Below are 24,865 nucleotides of genomic sequence, written 5' to 3' on the forward strand. Positions count from 1 at the left end.
GACACCAAGGTGTCTGCTGCTGTGTGGGGGGTGACAACATGGCAATGTCTGAAGCAACACCACTGCCATGTCCAAGTTCAGACTACTGCTGTGTCTGAGGTCCCGCTGTTGCCATCCCCCAGGTAATGCCACCACAGTGTCTGAGGTCACACACATGCCTCAAGTAACACCATCACAGTGACTGAGGTCAGGCCACTGCCATGTCTGAGGTCACACCATGGTGGTCTCTGAGGCTACACCACTCTATGTGTGAGGTCACACCATGGTGGTCTCGTGAGGCCACACCACTCCATGTCTGAGGTCACACCACTGCCATACCTGAGGTCACACCATGATGGTGCCTGAGGTCACACCACTGCTGTGTCTGAGGTCACACCAGTGCCGTGTATGAGGCCACACAACTGCCATGTATGAGGTCACACCATGGCGGTCTCTGAGGTCACACCAGTGCCATGTGTGAGGTCATGCCATGATGGTGTCTGAGGTCACACAACTGCCACGTATGAGGTCACACCATGGTGGTCTCTGAGGCCACACCACTCCATGTCTGAGGTCAGACCACTGCCATGTCTGGGGTCACACCATGGCGGTCTCTGAGGTCACACCAGTGCCATGTATGAGGTCAACCATGGTGGTGTCTGAGGCCACGACTGCCATGTCTGAGGTCACACCACTGCCATACCTGAGGTCACACCACGATGGTGCCTGAGGTCACACCATGATGGTGCCTGAGGCCACGACTGCCATGTCTGAGGTCACACCACTGCCATACCTGAGGTCACACCACGATGGTGCCTGAGGTCACACCATGATGGTGCCTGAGGTCACACCGCCGCTGTGTCTGAGGTCACACCAGTGCCATGTATGAGGTCACACCATGCTGTGTCTGAGGTACACCTGCAGCAGTGCCCAAGGTAAAACTGCCGTCATGCCCCAGGAAAAACAGCAGCCCCCTTACCCTCCGGCCAGCCTGGGGAGCTGCCCCCCTGCACGCCAATGCCTGTCATCCTCTCGCCTGCTCCTTGCAGACATCTTTGGGTCTTTCTGCCCTGATCACACCCATGTCCTGGTGCTCCTCAGCGAGCGCTATGAAGTGTTCTACTTAAATAAAGGCACATCAGTACCCCCTTGCAACAGCACGCTGCGTTCCCGTGTAAAAAGCCCTACTTCTGGCTCATTCCCCTGGCCACATGCAGCCATTCTTTTTTTCTCAGGTCTCCCAGGTCCTGTCTGGAGTACCGCTGCTGTCTTCCCGGGGCTACGGCATCCAAAGTTGCCCTGGATTGTGTGCAAACAGACCTCCTTGCTTGACTGTGGCATTTTCCCAGTGGACGTGGTGTAAATGATGTGGAACGTGTAATGCTGTGACTCAAGCAACCTTACAAGAAAGCGTTTCTGTCTCGCAGACAAATAGATACTGCTGGTCGATGCCTATTTATAGCGCTCCGGCACTGCAGGTAGCAAACCAGAGCAAGGCTGAGCGATCAGGAGAGGCCTTTCAGGGTTAAAAACAGAGAGATAAGAGAAAAACGGGGCCCGCTAGGTTTTAGTTCACTTTTTTTTTTATTTTGACTGTAATGCAAACAGGCATAAGTATTCCATAAAATCAGAAGATCGGAACTATACAGAGAGAGGTGCATGCTTTAGAACAATGTGGATATCTTGCAAACAGAGCCAGAGTCAGTCCGAGAGAGGGGGCTGGAGTACATTGGACGAATGGCAGAGATTTTTAGCAGCATTGAGAGCTCAGAGGTAGGGGAAAACCATGTTTCTGACCGCTTAAAGCACTGGTATGATCAAATACAACACCGGCTCATCCCTGCTCCCACCGTCCCCACCCCTTTACTCCTCAGAAGAAACCTACCGTAGGATCACACGAAAAGCTACAAAATAAGCTAATCCCCCCCCCCACTTCCCCCTCCACACATACCTGTTTTATGGGATGCAAAGTGAGAGTAAAGACAACGTGCCAGTCTTAAATCACGGCATCATTTCCTAAACCAAATGAAGGCACAGTGACATGAGGAGGCGCGGAGGGGAGGGAGGAAGGAGTGGGAGGACCAGAGAGCAGCGAGAGGTTGGAGTCCCATCAAGCAGAGCAGAATTTACCCGCGTCCGAAGAGTTTAGAAAAACCTCTGCAACGGAAAGTTTGGGAGATGCCTGCCCCAAAGCTGCTATCCTTCACGGACCGGTCCCCTTTCTCGTCTCGGCACCGCTGCTCTTCAGGAAAAAGGCCACCAGAAAAAAAATAATAAATCCAAGCCAACCTTTGAGGCTTATGCTTTTCAAAGGTGCCTAAGGGAATCGAGGGGATAAATCCCTGTTCCTATTACAAAAATTAATTGGCACTGAATATCAAATTCCCTGGGCGGCTGGCAGAACTCATGTTTCTAACTACATGCAATCTAAAAAGCAATGAGTCCTGGCTGAAAGTCATCTGACTCCGTTCATCTACTGCCTGGGGAATTGCGTACACTCCACAAGAGCTGGGGATGTTGCTGCGGACCAGGGAACCTATTCTCAAGCTCCTTTCAGCACACAGATCCCAGGGTTTTTTTTTTTGAAGGCATCTCAAGGCAGCGGAGCACGTTTAACCTCGGGAATTGCGGGCGTTTGCCTATTTTGTAGAATTCTAGCAAAGCAGAAATTTTGCATCGAATTTCATTGGCTTCAAAGCCATCACTTCAATGCCGGGCACGGGGAGATTCTGAAACAGTGTCTTCTGTTTCTGGAAATCCTGTTGAGTACTGTAAAGTGTGTTTTATTAAGACGTGATTCCATGCCATGATCACACAGAGACACAAATAAAAAAGCAGGTTCAGAAGCGAGTAGCGCTGATGCCTCTTGTTGGCGTCGAATACATATTAAGGCAGTTTTGTTGCCCTTGGAAAATTTTAAAATCTCCAATAGCAATTATTGTGGGGGACAAAATATTCGTTTTCATCCAAAACGTTTTGATACACCTGTCTTTTTTTTTTTTTTTTTTTTTTTTCTGCTTTTCCGCACCCAAAGCCGACGCATGAAAACAAAGCAACAAAAACGGAGCCCCGAATCGGTTGCTCTTCCAGATCAACTCTTTCAGCATTTAGCCTTGACATTTTTAAAGTATTGAGAATGCCCCCAGAAGAAATACACTTTGCCCGGTGTTATTCACCAGCAGGTTGCTGAGCCAGCCCTACGGAGCTGTGTGTAATTCCTGCAGGCAGGAGTCTACCCGCAGCCCGGCCCTGCGCTCCTGCTCTTCCACTGCCCCACAACAGCTCCTCAAGCTTTGGCCCCGCGGACACGAGAGAAGCTCCCCGGTGTCCTGCCCACTTCCCCGCCGTGGTAATGAGGGGTAGCATCAAAGCCTTGGCCTGTAGGCTCCCGTCGAAGGAGGGATTCTCAGGGCAAGGCTCGCAGGTTCAATTTTCTTGCTTTTGAAGCGTTTCCTCCCTCCTCCCTCCCCAAAATCCGGCCATGAATGAGTAAGGCAGGAAAGCAGCAGCCCTCTCGCTGCTAAACAAGCCGCGGCTGCTCAGCTACAAACTCACAATCTGTGGGTTTTTTTATGTTTTGGTTTTTTTTTTTTTTTTCCTGTGATTTCGGTGGCTCAAACTTCCATCGCAGCCAAACATCCGTAGGGGTGGAGGCCAAGAGTTTCTAGTCTACTTCGTTCCCGGCGCGGCAGGAAAAAGGTATATCTGCATTACAATGGTTAAACATTTCATGACTTGCCCTTGTACCCATGCTAAAATCAAGCCAATTTCGAACTCTGGTACTTGGGGAACCAAGTGCTTTAAAGCAGCAATCCCATTAGCTTTCTCCGGCTCCCCTGATTTCCCGTTAAATACACACGGCCATATGGAAGAAGCTAGAGATCAGATCTCCCCGTGGAGGGTAGATTGCGAATGGATTACTGGAGTCATGCGTTGCAGGCAAGTGCAAGTGCAGATCGACACACGCAAAAATACTGCCATCGCGAAACTGCCGCTGCTGCCGTGAAAGCCTGATCCTGCAAGCTGCTGAAATCCCCGACGCCACCGAAGCCAGCGGGTGCGGAAGGCATTTTGTATCTGAGAGGACTCGGATCCTAAGTCTAATTTTGTCCAAGTTCGGGAACGCAGTTTTCACGAGCCTTCAGCACTGGCCAAATTTTGCTCCCCCTGTTAGAGCAGAAGAAATTATTATAACCAAGCCAGAGTTACAGCGAAGTTGAATGGTCCTGAAAACGCGTCTCCATCTGTTCTGCAAAGGGACTGCGCTCCCCTCTGGAACTATCAAAGCAATTGCAAAGTTACCAGAGCAATTCTGAAGCTGAGAACTGGTCCCCAGTGAAGGCAGGAACGAAATTTAGTTTTGAGCATAAAATTCGCCTCCCACAAAACGCTGGGAACTCTCTGCAGCTTCCCCAGGGGTACCAGTCAGAGGACTGCAATGGCTTCAGTGGTCGTTAAGTCGGGAGGCAGCAGCTTGGGCCTGGTGCAAGTCCACGAGGCTTCAGCACAAACGCGCCCTCTCCCCCAAAACAGCGTAATAAAAACGTGGGCTCCAGTTGGTGGTAGGTGTTCGCAGACCCGTGGCGCTCGCAGAAGGTGGTGTCCAGTTTGCACCCGCGCTCTAACCCTGCACGGGCTCCATACCCCTATAAAACCCCGTCGCCGGGAGATTAACGGCAGAGCACGGCGGAGCAGGGCTGTAAGTTTGCCCTCACCTATCCCAGGGGGAATTTGCCCACCGAGAATTTCACTTGTCAAACGAAGCCGTCGGCTCCCCTCCCCCCCAAGTCTGTGTGCCAGGAGCATCTCTGGAGAGAGCAGGAGCGGGGAGGGCAACCCCGCTGCAATAGTCTCTTCCCGGCACAAGGCACTGTAAGTCCGTTGCCACCCCCCGGGCCCACCCTGGCTGAGCTGCACCTTTTGGCTGGGCAGACGGGGTCGGGAAGGAGAAAGGAGGGCTCTCCAGAGGGAAGCGGTGGAGGGAGACTGGGACGGGGCGAGAGGTGTCGCGTACTAACAGTAAAGGAACTATCGGAGCGATGACAGTTAGACTGGACGCAGGTTCATGCAGCTCCCGTCTCTTGCCATCTCCTCTTCTGCACATTGGCTCAGGACACAAGTTTGCCGGGCGTGCACGGCCGCGTTGGCTCGCACTGCTCTGGGTGTGGGCACAGTCCCCTGCTCGCCCCTGGGGACGTGGAGGCACAGGATAGGGGACGGGCACCGTGGACAGCCCAAACTCAAACCCCATTTCTCTGGCCAGTATGAATGCGACCGGCTCGGTTCCTCTTGTGCGACGAGCTCAGGCCTACCCAGCAACGATCGTGGAGGTGTTGTCTTTGCGAGTCTACTCCTGATGGCAGAAGTCTCATTATTTTCCCGCTGTCTCTCATAAATTGAAGAACAACAAACTCCCAGGCAGTCCTTCTGGGGAGATGAAACCTTTGAAGTCATCAACAACACAGGCAGTAGATACCCTTGCACTGAATGAACAAATTATTTTTCCCTGCTAGTGGACACAGCAGGTTGGGAAAACAGAGAACCGTTTTCCCATGAGTTTTCAAGTTCATATATAACTTCCTGTGGACATTTGAAAAACCTACGAATTAAAATCTTTGAGAAAAAAACACCTCACTTCGCAGTGTCTTGAAAAATCAAACCTCCCGGGGAGCGAAAAGGAGCTGAGCTGCTGCAAAGCAGGCAGTGGTGGACATCCTCCAGGAGAGGGACTGGGACATTGGATCAGGCTGGGTGTCCATCAGGTCCAGGAGGCAGGAGCTGCGTGGGGCTGGGCAGGAGCCTGGACGGGCAGTGGGGACCCGGAGGTGACAGATTCGTGACCCGAGTGCCCGAGAGGCACAACCCCCTCCATGCATGACACCCCCGAGCAGCTGATGGCACCGGTCTGCGGCAGACCCCACCTCGCTCTCTGCCGTTTATGCATGCTGGAGATATTGTAGCTACACCCACGCGTCAGAAATGTCACACCGAGATGAGCAGAGTCTAGACAACTGGTGGAAGAGCCGCATTTGTGGAATGATAAAGCAGATCCGCAAGTTTATTTCCCCCTTAGCTGTGGAAGAAAATTAAGCTCGAGGGGAGTGCGAAGCCCCTGCAGGTAAGGGGGATGAAGGAGAAGTTAAGACGTCTGAGGCTGACTCAACAAAAAACCAATGAATCAGAATTCCCAGTGGTGCGGCTTGCGAGGAGCGAACGGTCCAGGCAGAGGGAGCAGAGAGACAGCCGGAGCTCTGGGGACATATTCACTTCATGGACCTTCACGGCAGGGAGGGTTTTTCTTCTCCAGGGCCAGACAGGCTGGCCTTAGACCAGCATTTCCCTTCCAAAGGGCTCTGAAGGACTCACCTACCCTCATGCCTGTTGAACTTGAGGCAGCTTTGGCTGCCTGCCCTGCACAGACACCCCCTGGAGATCCCACCAAAGGCAAGGCACACACCTTGTTCCTTTCTCCACTGCTTTCACTGGTGGCTCAGGTGGAACGGGGAGACAGAGGTGGGAAGCTTTGGGGTGCGGGAGAAGCAAAGGCAATCCATCTCAGACACAGGCTGCAGCAGCAACATGATTTCCAGATGGGAGATGTTACAGTGATACAGGCAGAAGGCAGGACAGGAGAAAACTAATTGCCAGCAACGCAGGATGAGCTGGAAAGAGGACGAAGACAAGGGCATTTCTTTGGGCACTACCTCCTCTTCAGGTTGTATCGCCCCTTCTACTTAAAGGAGGACCAGAGCACTGAGTCTAGAGACAGAATAAAATTTCCCCAAAAGGAGGGATGAGTTTGAATTCGTTTTTCAGCTCTGTTTCTGCAGCCACAGCACTGGGGGGTGGGTAGGACCAGGCTTGCTGGATGTTGCCGGCTCTAGGGCCAGGGAGCTGGCTCCAAGGACAGGACCTCTGCCCAAATTCACACATCCCAGCAGCACAGGGACTCAGCTCCCCCATCCCACTGCCTGCCCCGGGGACTAGGGCACAACCCGCAGAGGTGGACCAGGGGCTGCCCTTTTCCCTGTCCCGTCCTCTTTCACCACCAGGTCACAAAAGTCCCCAGGCGGTGACGCAAACCTGGCCTTCCACCTGGCTCCAAACCCTGCTGCGGCCGCCCCGCCAGCCCAGCGAGCTCGGCTCTGGCCACACCGTGGCAGCATTCATTCGCATTGTACGCCACGCTGGATGCTCTGCTGGGACCAGCAAAACTGGATCTCAAATTCTCCCACCGCCTGGGAGGCCTCGTGCTCCTGGATTTTGGGCTGGGGCTGCTTCAAGAATTCAAGGAGTCGAAGTTGCGGAAGACGGTCACAGCACATGGAGACGTGGCCAGCCAAGCAGCAGGAAAGGGCAGGAGGTCCTGGCTGAGGGTGGGGATAACGGCACAGCCTGGGGGCAGGGGAGCCAGCACGGCTTGTACCACGGACTGGGAGAGCAGCAAACCTCCTGCAGCTCTTTTTTTGTTCCAACTTTAGCTTAGGGCAGACAATCTTAGCCCTCTGAAAGCAAAGCTCACCATTGCAGCTGCTGGACAAACCCTCTGCCGTCACCGGCGCTTCGCTCCACACGAGCATCGGTGCACAGCGCGGCAGAGCGGGGCGGGAGGGAAGGGTCAGCATCCCCCAGCTCAAAACGTCAACCCCCTATCCCTGCTTCCAGCAAGAGCTGCAGCCATGCCCTGCTGTCCTCCTCCTGGCAGTGAGGGAGGACAAACCTTCTTCGGGGTGAGGAAGGGAGGAGAGGGAGGAAGGACACACAAGGTGACGCACGCTTTACCTTGCGGACAGCTTTTCTCTGTTAAAGGGACTGCCACCTTTCTGTGATCCTGTCAACAGATTGCTTTTGGGGCCGGATTTTTGCAGCAGGGCTGAGGTGCGAGCCTGTCAGAGCCCAGCATCACGCCGCATCTTTGCAGCCGATCTCACCTCCCTTCTCACATGAGATGTCCCGGCAGAGACAGCTCGTGCCGCTGGCAGGTGGCGCAGAGCCTACGGAGGGGACTGGCTTGCCACCGAGATGCCACATGTATTCCTTTTGGCAGGCAGGTCGCTCCGTGCTGGCACTTTCTGCTCCCGAAGGTGTGGAAGTGGCTGGGGTCTGCTGTCCCAGAACGGCTCATAGGACCGCGCTGAGGTGGAGCTGACGCTTCCTGGGCTTTCAAGAGTCCTCGGTCAGCAGATCCTCACCAAGGACACCGTAACCCTCCAAGCGATGCCTTCCAAATGGGCTTTTTTACCAGGAGGTGCCTCTTGCAGCCGGGCTTGGAACCGCTTCTTTCCTATCCTCGTGGCTTTCCAGCCTCACCCGGGAGAGGGTTCACGCGTTCACAGCATGCAAAGCGCTGGGATGCAGCCGGGCCCGGAATGTCTCCCACCAGCATCGTGGCTGCAGATCACATACCTCCTGTAAAGCCTTCGGGAGGACAGCCTGGCCAAGCAGCAGTCATTGCCAGGAGTTTTTCCCTAGAATACACATCAGCCTGTGCGTTCAGTGCTCGGCTCCCCCGTGGGAGGACTTTCATGCCGGCAAAGTGGGGATTGAGGAAAAGGAGAGGGTCACGGGGAACAGGGAGTAGAGAAGGAGGCAAACACAGCACAGCGTCTGTTTAGGAGAAATCATGACACACGAACCAGAGACATCCCACCCTTTGGATCAAAACAGACACATTTGGACCCACGCTGCTTGGGGCGGGGCGGGGGATGAACAAAGTTCACAGGCACGAGGGCATCGCACATCATCTGCCCCCAGCCTCGGGCATGTGCCCAGGTCTATACAAGTCCAAAGGAAAGCCACGAAAACGCAAGGATTCAGCCAAGCCCCGAGCTGGAGAAAGGGGGAGCCTGGGGGGAACAACCCCCAGGCCTGGTCAAGCGGCAACACCTAGCTATCGCCCAGCCCCTGCCACCTCTGCTCTCCCCCGAAACACCAAAACCGCGGATGATCACAAAGGTGGTGGTTTCATGCAGCTGCAGAATGCCCTCATGAGAAGAAGGAGAAACGTGAAGTTCTGTTAAGAGCCACTGCGGGTTATAAAGCCATCGTACTTCAGTGGGGAAACCCAGGGGAGGGAAAGGGGGTGAAAAGAAACCTCCACAGGACAAGAGAGAGCGCAAGAGAAAGAGGAAGAAAAGGAAATGAAAATCATCATCATCATCATCATCATCAGGACACAACAACAGGACGAGAGACAGAGCGCTTTCCATGGGCAGTTCCCCGCGGAAAAGGAGCCACCGTGTCCATGAAATACAAAACCCAGTGCCCTCCGGCTGGAGGGGGCAGCAGGTGCTGGGACTGGTTTGGCATCCCCTTGGGGCGAAGGGTCCGGTTAGGAGCAGAAAACCCTGCAAGGGAAAGGGGAGAAAGGCTGGCCTTAGACGGAGCCGTGAGGAGCGTCTGGGACTACGGACTTCCCGAGGGACGGTGTTGTAGATGGGAATTTACAGAGCCCTTTGCAGCGGGGTGAGTTGGGCAGGTATAAACCCCTGATCCCTACCTAGAGATGGGAAACTGAGGTGCTCTGTATACAGTGCAGACCCCAGAGTATGTCCCGCGTTGGAGAAAACCTCCTACCAAACCTCAGGGATGTTGGGAAACCCCCTGCGGGTCAGCGGGGCCCTACACGGCACAGCCAGGAGCGCAGGGAAGGGGTTGCACCCCCGGCTGCCGAGAGCCAGGACGAGGAGCAAGATCCATGCAGCCGCTCATCCTTTATCCTAAATAATCCTCCTGCTCAGGCAGGGAAAATCCCACCGAGGCAGAGCTGAGCAAATGGCAGGACATGGTGGAGCAGAAACAAACACAGCAAATGTCAAGGTTTTTTTACTTCTTACAGTTGTTTTTACAACAGCGGAAAGAAAAGTCTCCACATCTTTCCTAAACGGGCACGCAGCGGCCTGGAGACCTCTCCCACCACTGGGTACCAGCCACCTGGAGCCAGCCAGGTCCCCCCCACCGCCGGCTCTGGAGCTGGGGACACAGCCACCCCTCGCCACGGATCCTCCAAACCTTCCAGCCCGGCATCCGCTGGGGGAGCGGAGGCGGGCGGCGGGCAGGGCTTTTGCTTCCCATCGCCGTTTGGATGGGACCGTCAGCTCCGAGCACCTTGGTACGGCGGGTGCGATAACCCGGGAAGGCCGGGGGGGATTTGTCCTAGCGAGGTGACAGCTATTTCAGAGCCTCTGCTTCCAGTGCAAAAATCCAATGTCTTTTTCTCCGCCCTCTGCTATAAGAAGGACCGCACGTGCGCAGAAATTAAAACTCCCGTCCCCATCCCGCAGCCCACGCCCTTGGGAGACGATTGCAGGGGTTAAAATACACATCTCAACTCACTCATCCGTATCTTTTTTGCTCTCCTCAATGAATGCAATGGACTCGGATCTAAGGCGGTTAGTCACTTCGTACGTACGCAGGGTGACTCCAAAAATATCCTCGTGGTACCGGCTGTCATCCTGGAACAGAGGACGGGAGAGGGGCAGCAGGGAAAAAGGAGTATTTTACAAACGGTCGGGGTTGCTGCGGCACCAGAAAGCTCCTGTAGGTACCAAATACGCAGCAAGTCTTCTGGGGCCTGTCACAAGAGCTGGTGGGACAGGCAGGACAGAGGGGCAGGAAGGAGCAGGGAGGAGAAATGACCTCCCCAAGGTCACACCGTGGGGCTGCTCGGTGCATTCGAGCTCGTCAACTGCTGGCAACCCAGGGACTCGCCCAGCCATCAGGGGCACAAGTAGCCCAAGGACAGACCGCGCATGAGAGCGTTCGCTTGGAAACCAGCTAAAAATGTGGCTCTGGGCTCCCTCGGTGTGTGGGGAGATGGTTCGGGAGGGGTAGTCCCGCAGGAATGGGGCCGAGTTGTCCTCCTGGGCAGAAGCAGAGCTGTTTGAGCATCTGTCCTCAGGCTTGTGCCCCAAACCCAGCTCAATTCTGCTTCAGCTGCAACATCTGCAGCAACGTGTGTTTGCCCAGGGGCAGCATCCCCCAGCCCCCCAGGCAGCGGAGGGGGACGCTGTTAGCTTGCTGTGATGACGGAGGGACAGCGGGGACTTAACCAGGTGAAAAAGCCCTGTCTGGGCCACCAGATGCTGCTGAAAGAGCTTGTGTCAGTGCTCAGCACAGCACCAGGCTCATCGCAGGAGCCCGGCACCGGCTGCAGCCTGGAGCAGAGCCCCTGCAAAGCGAGGTCACATCCACTGTGCACCCAACGCCGCGGAAGATCACGCTCCCGACCTTGCCCGGGTGCAGGCAGTGTAGCGGGGAGGGGGGGGACACTGCGTTTACCCCCCCCCGGCACCTGTCTCCTGGGTGCTGCCCCTCCTGCGGGAGGAGGCACCAGGTGCGGCGCCGGTGGCAGGAGCTCGCCCGGTGTCTGGTGGCGCGGACGCCACTCACCCGCAGCTTGCTGATGAAAGCGCCTGCCTCCTCCACCGACAGCTGGCCCTGCTGCCTCACGATGCGCTGAACGGTCTTGAGGACGTCCCCGGCCATGGTGACATCCCCGCAGACGTAGATGTGGCCTCCCTGCTCCTTCAGCGCTTTGAACACCGTGTGGGCCAGCTGCTCCTGTAACACGTCCTGCACGTATTTCTAGAGGGAGGAGGAGGAGGAGGAGGAGGAGGTGGAAGCTGAGGTTAACTGCGGCTTCTCAGCCCCATCCACCTGCGTGCTCTGGCCAGCTTTGTGTGCAGCCGCTGCCGTGGGGGCAGCAGTGCGACGTGACCCCTGCTTTGGGGGAGCATGCCTGCGCCTTGCAGCACCCGCGACGATGGAACAGAGATGGGGAAAGCAGCAAAGCATCGTTTTGCTCTTGCATTTTCACGCCTTCGCCATCTATCTCATTGCCAGGCCTGCTCGGGTGGCGGTGGAGATTTAGACCAAATGAGCCGGCAACATGCGCTGGCAGCCCAGAAACCCCCCGCAGCCTGGGCTGCATCCCCAGCAGCGTGGGCAGCAGGGCGAGGGGGGGATTCTGCCCCTCTGCTCCGCTCTGTGAGACCCCCCTGCGGTGCTGCCTCCAGCGCTGGGGCACCAACAGCAGAAGGACACGGAGCTGTTGGAGCGGGGCCAGAGGAGGCCCCGGAGCTGCTGGGAGGGCTGGAGCCCCTCTGCTGGGAGGACAGGCTGAGAGAGCTGGGGGGGTTCAGCCTGGAGAAGAGAAGGCTCCGGGGAGACCTTGGAGCCCCTTCCAGTCCCTAAAGGGGCTCCAGGAAAGCTGGGGAGGGACTCTGGAGCAGGGAGGGGAGCCACAGGATCACAGGGAATGGTTTTACACTGGAAGAGGGGAGATTTGGGTTAGATGTGAGGAAGCAATTCTTTGCTGTGAGGGGGGTGAGCCCCTGGCCCAGGTTGCCCAGAGAAGCTGTGGCTGCCCCATCCCTGGAGGGGTTCAAGGCCAGGTTGGACGGGGCTTGGAGCAACCTGGGCTGGTGGGAGGTGTCCCTGCCCAGGGCAGGGGGTGGCACTGGATGGGCTTTAAGGTCCCTTCCAACACAAACCGTTCTATGATTCTGTTTGCGGTGACATCCCTCCTTTCCCGCCTGCTTGGGAGGCTGTGCCTTTCCCCTCCTCATCTGCTCCTACCTGGTGAGGATGGCTGCAGCCCTCCAGGGCCCAGCGTGAGCAACGTGGGCACACATTCAGGCTGGCACAGGGATGGGGATGTGCCCTGGGAACGGGGTTGCACGGGGAATGGCACGATCCTGTGCACACTTACGCAACCAGAGCCTCCCAGGACATGAACCGCCATGGCTGTGCCAAGGAACCGGCATCTCCACACCGTGCCGGCTGGCCATGGCCACCCAGGGCTGCACACCAGGACCGGAGCTGTGCCCGCCACGCACCTTTGGTTTGTCTGGTTCCCGGGAGTAGGCTGTGTACAGCTCTCTGAAGACACCTTGGGTTTTGGCAAAGAGCGTCTCCTCTTTGTAAATGTGGTCGATCCTGGACTGCCGGCAGCCAAATACCAGGACCATAGGACAAGGCTTCAGACCTGGGGGGGAGATGGGGAAAGCAGTTAGTCCGGGGACCCCCCAACACCCACTTTTTGCAAGCCATCTCCCTCCAGATCTGCCAGCAGCCCCAGCGCCCTGTACAAGACTGCCAGGAGCCTTCCCTGGCCAAACTGGGAGGGAGGGAAAACCAGCAAGGAGAAGGTAACGCACTGCCTGAGCCAGTGCATGGCCTGGGGTCACATGGCAGGGGCGCTTCTGCCAGGTTTTGAGGAGAAATTAAACTTTTTTTCTTCCTAAATGGTCAAACTGATCAGTGAAAAAATGTGTATTTTACATGAATCTACATTAAATGACTTTTAAAACCCAACGCCAGCACTACAGTACTGCCATAAATAACTCGCAAAGTTTTCCAGGAGGATATTCATGGAGTTTGTTTTGGGGGTTTGGGCTGACCTCTGCGCCTGCACTTGGGACAGCTGCTGCGTCGAGAAGCCCTTTGGCTCTGCTGGGGCAGCCCAGGCAGGAGGCTGGACCCCCATCCCCACCAGCCCAGGGCTCCCGAGCTCCGTTTGAGATGAGAAGCAGGAGGAACGAGCATTGACCCACCTTTGTGCTGGATTTCAAAAAGCCGCTGCTGCCAGAAACTCCGGAAAGGGGCGATGCCGGTGCCGGGACCGATGAGGATGCAGGGCACCTGGGGATCCTGCGGCAGGTGGAACCCGGGCGCACTGCACACACCGGAGACACCAGTTAGACCCAAGGATGGGTCTAACTGGTGTCTAGCAGGTAGCAGTCTAGCAGGATGCTCCCTCCCTCACCTCTGCCCACAGCAAGCTGAGACACCGCCCAGAGAGGGAAGGGGGAAAAAACGAGGTGAAATCCCACAAAGTGACATTTTAGCGCAGAAGAACTGCACCTGAGAGGGACCCGTTTGCTCACAAATCCAGCCCTGTTTTCTTGGCACCTTTAGTGCTTTGCAAAGAAGAATCGAGGGCAAAGAGCTCGTCCTGCAAGGGTGGGGGGAGTCATCCCATCTTTTTCACCCCTTGCCTTGTGTGGACCACTTACCCTCTTACAAAACAGGGCACTACTTCATCGGTCTGTATCCGATTGAGCCAAGAGGAGCAGACTCCGTGGTGGATTGGTCCTTCTCCGTCTAGGAGGGGAGGGAAGGAGGTCTGTACTTGGCATACCAACAAATTACTCCGGTCGCCTTCCTTTCTGCAACCCTCCCCGCTACATCCCACACGAACATCTCACTGAAATGGTTAGTATGCCTGCATACATTATCCATGAACTTGGCAGAAGTTTGGCACTTGGATCCCTCTGTGGAGCTACCCAGGTTCACCCAGGACCCATCCCTGGGATAGCTGCACCTCCACAATACTTAGGAAACACCCAACTTCTCTTTGGTCCTTTTTGGCAGAAGCAACACCATGCTGTGGTGCTACCAGACACAAGGCCTCCATGGCAGCCCCAGATGAATGGCCAGCGTCTCCCCCTGTGTCCTGCCTGCTGCAGGGATGGTGGGGCTGTGTCCATTGACGCAATGACCAGGGCTGCATGGACACACCAGCGTTTGCACAGGTACAGAAATCTGGCTGGTTGTGTCAATGTGGACTTTGGTTTGGGCAAACAAATGATCCCACATGGAGCTTGGAGCCACCATGGCTGGTGTGTTGCTGGTACCTGACCCAGATCTGCCATCTCTGCAATACACTGCCCTTTGATGGATGGCCATTCTTCACAACCTGGGGACAGCAGTGTTATGGGTTGAAGGAAACTAGTTACTGCAGCAGGGAGTAAGGCTTTAAAATAACATCTCTCTGCCAAAGACCTTGTGGTGCTGCTCATCTGCCAAAGCTTTTCCTCTGCTCCCCACACCAAGCCTGTCTCCACTGACCCCTGCGTGAGCACGGTACCTCTCGTGCGGTAGGAGACCACTGCCACGGTGAGGTGGACCTCGCCTGGGTACATCTCTGGGGAGGAACTGATGGAGTAGTAGCGTGGTTGGAGGAGGGGGAGCTGTGTGAGCAGCAGCGTGGAGGGCATCTGCACTGAGGGGAACTCCTCCAGCACCTCCACGATGGTGGGGTTCTTGGACCACTTCCATTCCTCGTACTCCTGCAAACCCTGCAGCCAGGGAAAGAGGGAGGGAGGGAGGAGAGCGTTGCAGCATCAATCTTTTCCAAGCCAGGTGCCTTTACCGATATCCCACCAGGCCTGTGGTGACGCTGGGGTGGGTGGCAGTGAAGGTAGGCAGGAGGAGCCCTGCTGCCATGAGCAGAGACTCAGCCTAACCACAGCGTGCCATAAAAATGCCCTGGGGTTGTGGCTGTCCTCAGGGCTTTGAGGAACGTGGATCTTGGGGCCTGAGGCTTTACCTTGCTAAGAACCTGCAGGCGTTTCTTCTCTTTGTCACTGGTGGCCAACAAAGCGAACTGCTGCAGCAGCAAGGGTGTGGGAGGGGTGGTGATGTCCAAATAGTATTTAAAAGCCTGGAAGATGGTGCATGGTGGGACACGGTTCTCATCTGTCCAGTTACTGATGACACCTGCCAGGAGGTAATTCAGCACAACCATAGGATCAGCTGAGCATGACAGCCAAGGTGGACAAATCCTTGCTTTCATTCCCCCTTATCAGCTCTGAGACAGTGAATGATGAAGAGCTGGAAAGAAGAGTCAAAGAGATATCCTCACGCTACAAGTGAGATGCTGTACAATGAGCACAAACATGAGTTTGATATTCCACCACCTCCACCATCGGTCACTCTGAGTTAATACTGTTTTCCATCTCCTGTAACACTGTGCATAGCGGTAGGGCCTCAGACTTATCCATGAAGTACAGTGTTGGGATGGTCCATCAAGGTCCCTTAACTCTTCTTTCCAGTCCTAGATGTTGTTCTTTCTATGTGAATATAAACACTTTTAATTTTTCTGAAGAACAAGGAAATATCTTCTCCCCAGGGCCCTGCTCATCCTTTGAACCCTTGCTCTACACCCCAAATGCAGATAAGCAATGGCTCTGGGCAGAAAAAAGTTGAAGGAGGTGCTCCCAGTCCAGGCAAATGCACCAGTGAGGTGGGAAATGATTTCTCCTGGGGGCCACCTACCTCCCCAAGGAGCTACAAGAACCACTACGAGGGACAGGTGAGGAGGAGAGAGGCCACATCTATGTAGAGGTGACCCTGGTTACCTAGAGCCGTGTTCCTCTCCTCCAGGAGCTCCACCTTCACCAGCTGGTTGGCCGGAGGAGCATCCTCAAGCCTGTCGATCAGGGCATTGACCAAGTCTTCATGGTTTCCTGGAAACACGCCCAAGTGGTCCCCGGGCAGGTACTGCAGCTCCTGGTGTCCGTTGGTGTGGAGGCGCAGGAAAATTGTCAAGCGACTACAGGGAAAGGAGAAAAAGCAGGATGTGCTTTGGGGGAGTCCTTCGGGGAGTCACTGAGCTCTGGCCTCAAGAGCCGCTGGCTGAGCTGGGCCGTGGTGGCATGTCCAAGCCCTGGAGCCCTGCTGAGCACGTCAGCAAAGTAACAGCAGGGAGCTTAGAAAGGACACTGCAGTGTCCGCCTCCCCTCAGGGACTTTTGAAAAGGGGGAAATCGGTTTAACCTCTTGCTTCAGCAATTTTATCCTGTCTATGCATGCACCTTGCTGCTCCACAAGTGCAGCCACCCACCTTCTCATCCCTACGGGCAGGAGGTTAATTTATGGAGCGGCAGAGATTTCACTCTCTAAGGAGGCAGGAAACGCCCTTCCCTGGGTTAACGTGGCTTCCAGCCTCGGTGATGACTTGCACAAAGGTGGTACCCATGGGACATTCAGGGGCCAAGGGGCATGTGCAGCACCGCATGCAGGGATGCCTGGGTGCCTTCAGCTCCCGCAGGTTCCGCAGGGCAGCTACGTCTCCTACCTGGACTTTGGGCTCTGCAGGTTCTGGCGTGTGATAAGCCGGGCTGCATAGACGCGTTTTTTGTGGATGCTGTAGAGTCCTGCGGAGGAGAAGAGTCAGTGAAGCAACGCACAGCAGAGCACGGCCAAGGCAGGCGGCTTCTGGCTTTTGCAGGGCTGTTGGCCATCGCTGCGGGTTCGGCCCGTCAGAGCGGAGCAGGCTGACACCAACAGCAGCGAGGGGACTGTGGGCTCCACCACCCTCCTGCCCCCATCTCCTGCAGATCTTCATAGAGCCTGGAGGGGTCAGAAACCCCAGCGGGGGGGAACCAGACACGTGTCCCTTTTGTCAGTGACTGAGGAGGACTCGGAAACCACCCGCGGGAGGCGCGGGGACGTGCCCTCCCGTGCAGGCATGCACCTCTCGCTGCCAGTACCACCTGGCTGGTAGCAAAGCGCCTGAATTTGGGAAGAGCAAAGCCAGTGCGGCAGATCATCAGCTGCAGGAGCCGTGCTGAGGGGCCAGGTGTCGGTGGGCTGGACCTGCCGTTGCACCGCAACGCTCGGCGGAGCAGCATTTGGACAAAGCGAGCTTGGAAAGCTCCCAGGTTTCCAGCTCTCTGCTTCAAAAAATGGGGTCAGGAGGAGGGAGATCAGACCATAGCCCAACATCTCCGTTACAGATACAGACAGGGACCAGCCAGAGGGGCCTGAGACCATCACAAACTGCTCCTTGGGCGTGCGATGGAGGGGAAAGGCAAGACTGAAACGCTGGGAATTTAACACGAATAAGTAAGGAGGTTTGCCCCCTTTTCCCCCACTTGAGCCCACTATGTCTTCTCCTCCGCCTGCCCCACACCTAGAGCTCTCTGGGGTGATCCTGTCTTTGTACCTTGTGTGAGTTCCGGGGCTTCAGCCACGTAGGTCAGGCGAAACTTGCTCCTCTTCCAGCTCCGGTCGTTGCTGATGAGGGAGTTGTTTGCTTTCTCGATGTTGACGTCGTCCCCCACGCAGAACACGTCGCACGCTGCCTGCAGCACGCATGAGGCTCTCAGGCGTCTCCCCGCTACACCTGGGCTTTCCCACCGAACCCCACGACCCTCCTTGTCCCACCCCACCTCAGCCAACACACGGAGGACATACACATCCCAATGGTGTAGGGCTATACCAGTGGCCATGGGCATTTCTTGTGGTGCCCTCCTCCCCAAGACATCTGGGATAATGCAGGAATTCACTGTAGTGCTCACCTTCTGGAACTCAGCAACAACCAGAGCGTCAGCTCCACCAAATCATGGAGAACCTCTTTATTGTGGGCCAGGGTGATGAACGAGTGTCTGGGTGTAGGGAGGGAGAGGCTGGGTTCCACCAAAATATGGAGAACCTCTTTATTGTGGGCCAGGGTGACGAACGAGTGTCCCGGTGTAGGGAGGGAGAGGCTGGGTTTCACCAAAATATGGAGAACCTCTTTATTGTGGGCCAGGGTGATGGACGGGTGTCCTGGTGTAGGGAAGGAGAGGCTGGGTTTCGATCCAGCTCCAACCAGGAGCTTTGCTCTTTCCCTGTGTCCTTCTCCCCCCTGCTCCTCCCTGGAGCACAAGGGAGGCGGGTTACCTTGAAGACCTTCTTGGCCCAGGTCCTGAAGGACTCCTCCTGGCCACAGAGCTCATCCCCTTCTCCCATGCGGAGGATCCTCTCTCCGCCCAGCTCCTCCAGGAGGGTGTCCACTGCCCGGGCAAAGGCGCAGAAATGGGGGTAAGCACGCGATCCCAGCCCAAACACGGAGAACCTGTGGAGAGGTGGCACAGCTGTGGCTACCGAGCTGGGAGGGATGCCAACATCTCCCTCCCTGCACCACCACGGCCAACATCAGCATGAAGGAGCGTGGAAGGATCTGCATGTTGCAAAAATACACCATGTTTTAGGTAAGAGCAGTGGTAGGAGAAAGGGGCTCTGTGCACCACCAGCTCTTGCTCTGTCCCTTCTGCAGCAAGAAGCTGCTGCCTCCCTCCCCAGCCTATTTACCTGACGTTGGCCAAGGGCCCCGTGCTTTCAAAGTTGTCCCTGGAGTCGGGGCCATCGCTTGAGGACTTCCGTGCATCCGAGTAAGAGGAGACGCTGTTGAAACGGACCTTGTAGCTCCTGTGAACAGCAACAGCATCAAGGATTAATGGTGGTGGCAAATGCACCTGTGGTTCCCACAGGGCTGCGTGCCCAGAGGGGACCAGACTGTGGAGGAGACCAAACCAGAGCGGGCTCAAGCGCAGGGCTCAGTATTTCATGAGCAGGTCCTGTGATCAGAGAAACGTGCTCCTTCCTAGGGGTAAGCCACAGAAGCCCATATATCGTGTCCCCCCAGCTGGACCTGGTTTGCTCCCTGAGGTCCTCCAGTCACCTCCCAGGGGGTTGACCCAGGTGTTGGCCACCACACTGTCCCCAGTGCAGAGCTGGCAGGACCTTTGGCTTTACCTGTCCTTCCCTGGTTGCACACAAGGTCGAGTATACATCTGAACAGATATTCTAAAGGTTTTTTTCATTCACAGGAAGTTAAAAAAAACCCGACAAACCAAAGGAGTCAGAGCAGAGAGGATGAGGAGGGGGAAGGGGAGCGGAGAAAAAAAATCTGACACCAGCAGAAGTATTTCTGAATTGAACCATCTTCAAAAATTGCTCTACACAAGAGTTTCTAAATATACTGCCAGAGCAATGAAGCAGTAGTGTGTGGATGAGTCACAGCAGACCTCCCGCACCCGCACGCCACGCAGAGGAGACGACCCCTCAGCAAAAGAACAGCCAGGGTCAGACATCCCCGTGCTCCACCTCTGCTCCAGAGCCTCCTCCTTTCTGCCCAGACCTCTCGTGCTCTTCTGCTTCCCTCCAGCTGGACGGACCCACTTCTTTCTCCACTGCCCCTGGGCCGTGTCCTCACCCCAGGTTACACAGCGAAGGTAGGGCAGCACAGCCCACCGGTTTAGATGGGCATGAAGCCCAAATTCCACACCTGGGTGCTGGGACCAAGGTCGGGGCACCAGCGGTTTTTCCTGGAATGTGTAGGTCTCTGTGGCAGGGGATGACTGTTGAAGGATGGGCTGCGTTTGAACACCTTACATAGGAACGGCTTATGAATGCCTCTTAAAACCCTTGGAAAACCCTTGCTGTAAGACAGAAGGAACCAAATTGGAACTGTTGGAATGGATCCAGAGGAGGGTCATGAAGATGATCAGGGGGCTGGAGCCCCTCTGCTGGGAGGACAGGCTGAGAGAGCTGGGGGGGTTCAGCCTGGAGAAGAGAAGGCTCCAGGGAGACCTTCCAGCCCCTTCCAGTACCTAAAGGGGCTCCAGGAAAGCTGGGGAGGGACTCTGGATCAGGGAGGGGAGCCACGGGATGAAGGCTAATGGTTTTACACTGGAAGAGGGGAGATTGAGATGAGCTGTGAGGAAGCAATTCTTTGCTGTGAGGGGGGTGAGCCCCTGGCCCAGGTTGCCCAGAGAAGCTGTGGCTGCCCCATCCCTGGAGGGGTTCAAGGCCAGGTTGGATGGAGCTTGGAGCAACCTGGGCTGGTGGGAGGTGTCCCGGCCCAGGGCAGGGGGGTTGGAACGAGATGATCTTTAAGGTCTCTTCCAACCCAAACTGTTCCATGATTCTCTGAAATTTACAACCACAGCAAAACCCCTGGGCTGTGGTCAGAGAGCTGCAGCCGCAAGCACCTGGCAGGCTCCTCGAGACATTGTGTCTTAGAGAGGCCACCGATCCCCACCCTGCAGGGTCTCGGCCACCCTCAGCATCCCCTGATGGACACGGAGCTGGGAGTCCATGGGGTGCACGGGCAGGAGCTGCTCTATCCAGCCCTTTCCTACAGACGCCAGGCTGATGCTGCATTTCTTCCCTGGACGGTCTCCTCCAGGGCTGTCTTTTCTCACTGCAAAAGCTTTTTTTCATGCTTAACGTCAGCATCTCTTCCTACCATCCAAAGCTGTGACCCCTTGGCCTGCCCTGGGGGCGGCCACGGGGAGCAATTTCTTCCCTCTGCCTCTGCAGTCACCTTTTCTGTATGTGAAGTCTGCTACCCCACCGCCTTTCTCTCTCCTCCTCTCCAGATAAAACAGCTCTCACCCTTTTGATCTGCCCCTGCAGGTCACTGTTTCCAGCCCTCTGACCACTTTTGCTGTCAGATAACCAAGCCACAGGCTGTCCTGGCTCTTAGAAACTCCTGCCAGCCCCTCAAATTACATTTCCAGGTGACTGGGACAGCCAGCACCCAGCTCAGGTGCTTTTGTCCTCCTCAAAACCTGCCTGGCTTGCCACGGGTGGCACCCAACCCAATGTCGCACCAACCCAGACCCCAAAAGCGAAGGTCCTTGGAGTGGGAACGATGTGTGAATGCCCCTTCTCCATCCAGACACCTCCAGGTTTTGTCAGCCGTCCCCCCATTAAGGTGCGAGGCCATTAGAAACCTAAGGGGGTTTTGGGCTCGCGAGCCCTGCGGGGGATCCATCAGATGACTTGGCTGCACAGCAAGGAGATCGCTTCAGGGGTGCCGCGTCCCCAGCAGCAGAGAGGCACAAAATGGGTACAAAATGGGTGCCTGTCCTGCCCGGCGGTGTTCCCCACCCCCCTGCAGCCCCACCGGCACCGCTGGAGCAGAAAGTCAGGGTGGTTGAATTGCACCACACCACCGGCCAGCGCTAATTCCGCCTTAATTAAGGAGCAGCCTTTTGCCAGCTGCGAGCTTGGCTGTGTTCACTCAGGAGAGACTCCAGAGCAGAGCAGTGTCCCAGTTAAGCAAAATATATTGTACTTAAAAGCTAAAATAAGAGGAGGCCCCAAATGATTAACACTTTCCCAGCTGCCCTCGCGTCCCAGCCTCTGGGATGTGCGACGAGATGCTGGAGGCTCATCTTCCACCGATGGGGGATTTTCTAAAACCTCTAGACCCTGTCTCCAAGGTACCGGTTCCAGACTCACTGTTACAAACATCACAGCCAGAATTTATAACAGCCCTTATTTTTCCCTAGACATATTTTCACATGATGCAAGAAATTAAATTTGGTTCTTAAACCTTCCCCCACCTACACTCACATAGCTGGGAACTCCCTTCTACTTCCAAGTCTTACTATTTTGGTGTCTCCTGGACAGCCTTGGCTCTCAGATTTGATGATTTGGGTGGAATTCCTGCTTTTATTTGGATTTTTTTTTCATAAACGCCTGCCTCTTACAGCTGAAGAGCGAAGCTTTAAAATGCCAGCCCAGGGAATGACAAGCTGGAGTCCACAGTCACGCCTGACTCTGTGCTTTTGTCCTGCCTGGGACCTCTGCCCCCTCCGTCCCCCGGTTCTCCAGGCAGGTCCCATCCCTCGGACCTTTGTGAAGCTGAAACCTGTGTGAGGATTTCACGCTCTCTTCTGAGAGGAGGAAAGTAGAGAAGCAGGCTGTCCCGGCTACGGGGCTGCCCACTTGCCAGGGTCGTGAGCGGGAAGGGAAGGTTTTGGGGGTGCTCTTACTTCCTCTCCTCCAGGTTGGAGTTGGGATTCTTCATCTCCATTAACGCGCAGCCAAATTTCTACAAAGAAGAAAGAAAAAAAAAAAAAAAAAGAAAAAAAAGGCCATCAGTTTTGCCGGTCTCGGCAGGAAACGAAGCCGTGACCAAAGCCTGGATGGCGGCTCTGCTCTCTGCCCGCCGTTCCCAGCAGCCTGCGACGCTGTTGTACTGGGCTGGACGAGGTTGTAGCTCCCCAGCCAAGGGACCGGCACCTTTTGTGTGACACCGACGTCAGTTGTACAGGAGGAATTTAGCAACAGATTAGTTAGTTGTCTCACAGCAGGGAATAAGTAGATACCCCTATTTCAGAGCAGGCTGGAGGCAGGCAGGCACGGCACCAGGTATCACACAGCACTGGGACCTGTTTTGGGCTATTCCAGCTCTGGCTGAGCGAAAAGAGGACACTCTTCCATGTTCCCACCTCCATCCTGCCTGTTTCCCTGCCCCAGTCACCTGTCCCTGTACTCTGTCCTACCTCTCCGTTCTCCGGTGGGTCTCCGTTGCCAAATGTACTTGTGACCACCAGGACCATGGTTTCATGCTCTAGGTGCACGATGTCGTACTCATCCATGGACATCACCTGGGAGCGAGAGAGGTATTAGCAAGAGGCCCCTGGTGGGGAGCTCTACTTGGGATAGACCTGGGATAGACCACAGTCCACCTCGATGGGAGCAGTATCTTCTTGCTGACTCCATGCCAGTGCACTGGCAGAGATCTCAGCCTGGAGAAGAGAAGGCCTCCAGGAAGAGACCCTTCTAGTCCCTAAAGGGGCTCCAGAAAAGCTGGGGAGGGACTCTGGATCAGGGAGGGGAGCCATGGGACGAGGAGGAACGGTTTTAAACTGAAAGAGGGGAGAATGAGATGAGATGTGAGGAAGCAATTCTTTGCTGTGAGGGGGGTGAGCCCCTGGCCCAGGTTGCCCAGAGAAGCTGTGGCTGCCCCATCCCTGGAGGGGTTCAAGGCCAGGTTGGACGGGGCTTGGGGCAACCTGGGCTGGTGGGAGGTGTCCCTGCCCAGGGCAGGGGGTGGCACTGGGTGGTCTTTAAGGTCCCTTCCAACCCAAACCATTCCATGATTCTATGATCTCCACACAGGGAGTATGAGAACAAGAGCCTCAAGGGACATGGACAAACCATGGGGCTACTCCCTAAGGCGCAGAAGACAAACGTATGCCATGATGCCTGCAGGAGCATTAGCTGGAAATACTATTCATGTGCAGGCTTCAATCCAGACCCACAAGGTCACACCCTGGGCTCTTTTGAAGACCCTTGACAACTGGGAGGCTCCATGTGCATTGAACCATCTATTTTCCAACAGCCAGGTATTTCCTTGGGCCACCCAGTTACACAGATAATCTTGCAGGGGCTGGGAGCTAGAACAGTACCTTGGCATCGAAAGCGTGCTTGAAGATTTCACACAGAGTTTTTGCATAGACCTGCGACTTCCCTGTTTCGGTGGCGTACAGGATGGTCGCTTTGACCCTCTTGGCCATGGCCTGTCCCATCAGCTTGGCTGAGAACTTCACAGCCCTAGGAAGCAAGAACAAATCCCGGTAAGAGAGCTTGCTTGCCTGTCGGTGCCTCTAGCCTGGACTATTCACACCATTTTATTTCCTATTAAATGAACAGGCTGCCTTAAAAACTTGCAGCATCTCTTTTTTTTTGCTGTTATAGGCCAAACAGGGAAACTATGGAAGAGCGTGTTCGTCTTGACATGTCCGAGAGGAAGATTGGATGGGTGAGCTTGAACACAGAGCTGAAATAACTGAATGGGTATAAGGAGGAAAATACTAAACCAGGTGTGGAGGTGGTCTTTCTGCAGGGACAGAGGAGAAGAAGAAGAAGGAGGAGCAGTTGTTGCTGAAAGCAGCAACCAGATAATCTCAAAGGAAAAGTTGGACACCAACCAGAGCCTACGCTACAGGAGCAACAGTGGCTTCTCCATCTCTTCGTGCCTTTAAACCCTACCTGGCTGCCTTTCTGCAGGAGATGTCCTAGCTGAGCAGAAGCGCCCAGGCTCCACATGTCACACACAAAGCCCCGAGACACTGAGAAGGTCAGACAAGGCTGTCTGTAGTCCCTTTGATTTGCACTCCGGCGACGCTATGAACTTTACTCAGAGGAACAGCCCTCCTGAGGCTGAGAGGTTGCGCATCTATTTGAGTGTTTGCAGGGCTGTGTCTAGCCGGCTGCCTCCTGTGGCTGCAATCGTGACTGGATGCATTTCCTCCAGTTTTCCCCACTGGCTCAGCGCCGGCAGCAGGGCAGAGGGGCCCTGAGAGGTCACCGGCCTCTTCAATCCTGGCCAAGGTGATGCAGCACTAGAAACACCAGCTCCTTATCTACGCTAACGCTGCTGGATGGGTTGGCATCCGTGGGAGCGCAGCCACGGGGGACGAGGGAGGCTGTCATCAGCCAGCTTTGGGTTGCACGTTGGGGGACCGAGGCCGGTGTGACCAGTTTATTATTTTAATAATACTACTTTAAGGCTATTTGTAATCACAGAATTT

General features: G+C 55.4%; 1 protein-coding gene across 4 annotated transcripts in view; it reads right to left on the minus strand.

The window, feature by feature from the left end:
- Positions 1 to 1,578: 1,578 nt before the first annotated feature.
- NOS1 (nitric oxide synthase 1) overlaps positions 1,579 to 24,865 on the minus strand; it is an 86,169-nt gene continuing 62,882 nt past the window's right edge. For all 4 annotated transcript variants that reach the window (XM_054219924.1, XM_054219926.1, XM_054219925.1 and 1 more), the window contains 16 exons: positions 23,741 to 23,885; positions 22,832 to 22,936; positions 22,319 to 22,377; positions 18,843 to 18,959; positions 18,432 to 18,606; positions 17,713 to 17,851; positions 16,843 to 16,921; positions 16,125 to 16,318; positions 15,314 to 15,483; positions 14,852 to 15,062; positions 13,998 to 14,085; positions 13,536 to 13,657; positions 12,819 to 12,967; positions 11,371 to 11,565; positions 10,315 to 10,433; positions 1,579 to 9,326 (listed from right to left, as the gene is read on the minus strand). In XM_054219924.1, coding sequence (XP_054075899.1) covers positions 9,311 to 9,326; positions 10,315 to 10,433; positions 11,371 to 11,565; positions 12,819 to 12,967; positions 13,536 to 13,657; positions 13,998 to 14,085; positions 14,852 to 15,062; positions 15,314 to 15,483; positions 16,125 to 16,318; positions 16,843 to 16,921; positions 17,713 to 17,851; positions 18,432 to 18,606; positions 18,843 to 18,959; positions 22,319 to 22,377; positions 22,832 to 22,936; positions 23,741 to 23,885 — 2,083 coding nt within the window. In that variant the 3' untranslated portion in view covers positions 1,579 to 9,310. The remainder of the gene's footprint in view (positions 9,327 to 10,314; positions 10,434 to 11,370; positions 11,566 to 12,818; positions 12,968 to 13,535; positions 13,658 to 13,997; positions 14,086 to 14,851; positions 15,063 to 15,313; positions 15,484 to 16,124; positions 16,319 to 16,842; positions 16,922 to 17,712; positions 17,852 to 18,431; positions 18,607 to 18,842; positions 18,960 to 22,318; positions 22,378 to 22,831; positions 22,937 to 23,740; positions 23,886 to 24,865) is intronic.

This window comes from Rissa tridactyla, chromosome 13, assembly GCF_028500815.1.
Source record: "Rissa tridactyla isolate bRisTri1 chromosome 13, bRisTri1.patW.cur.20221130, whole genome shotgun sequence".
Lineage (NCBI taxonomy): Eukaryota > Metazoa > Chordata > Aves > Charadriiformes > Laridae > Rissa > Rissa tridactyla.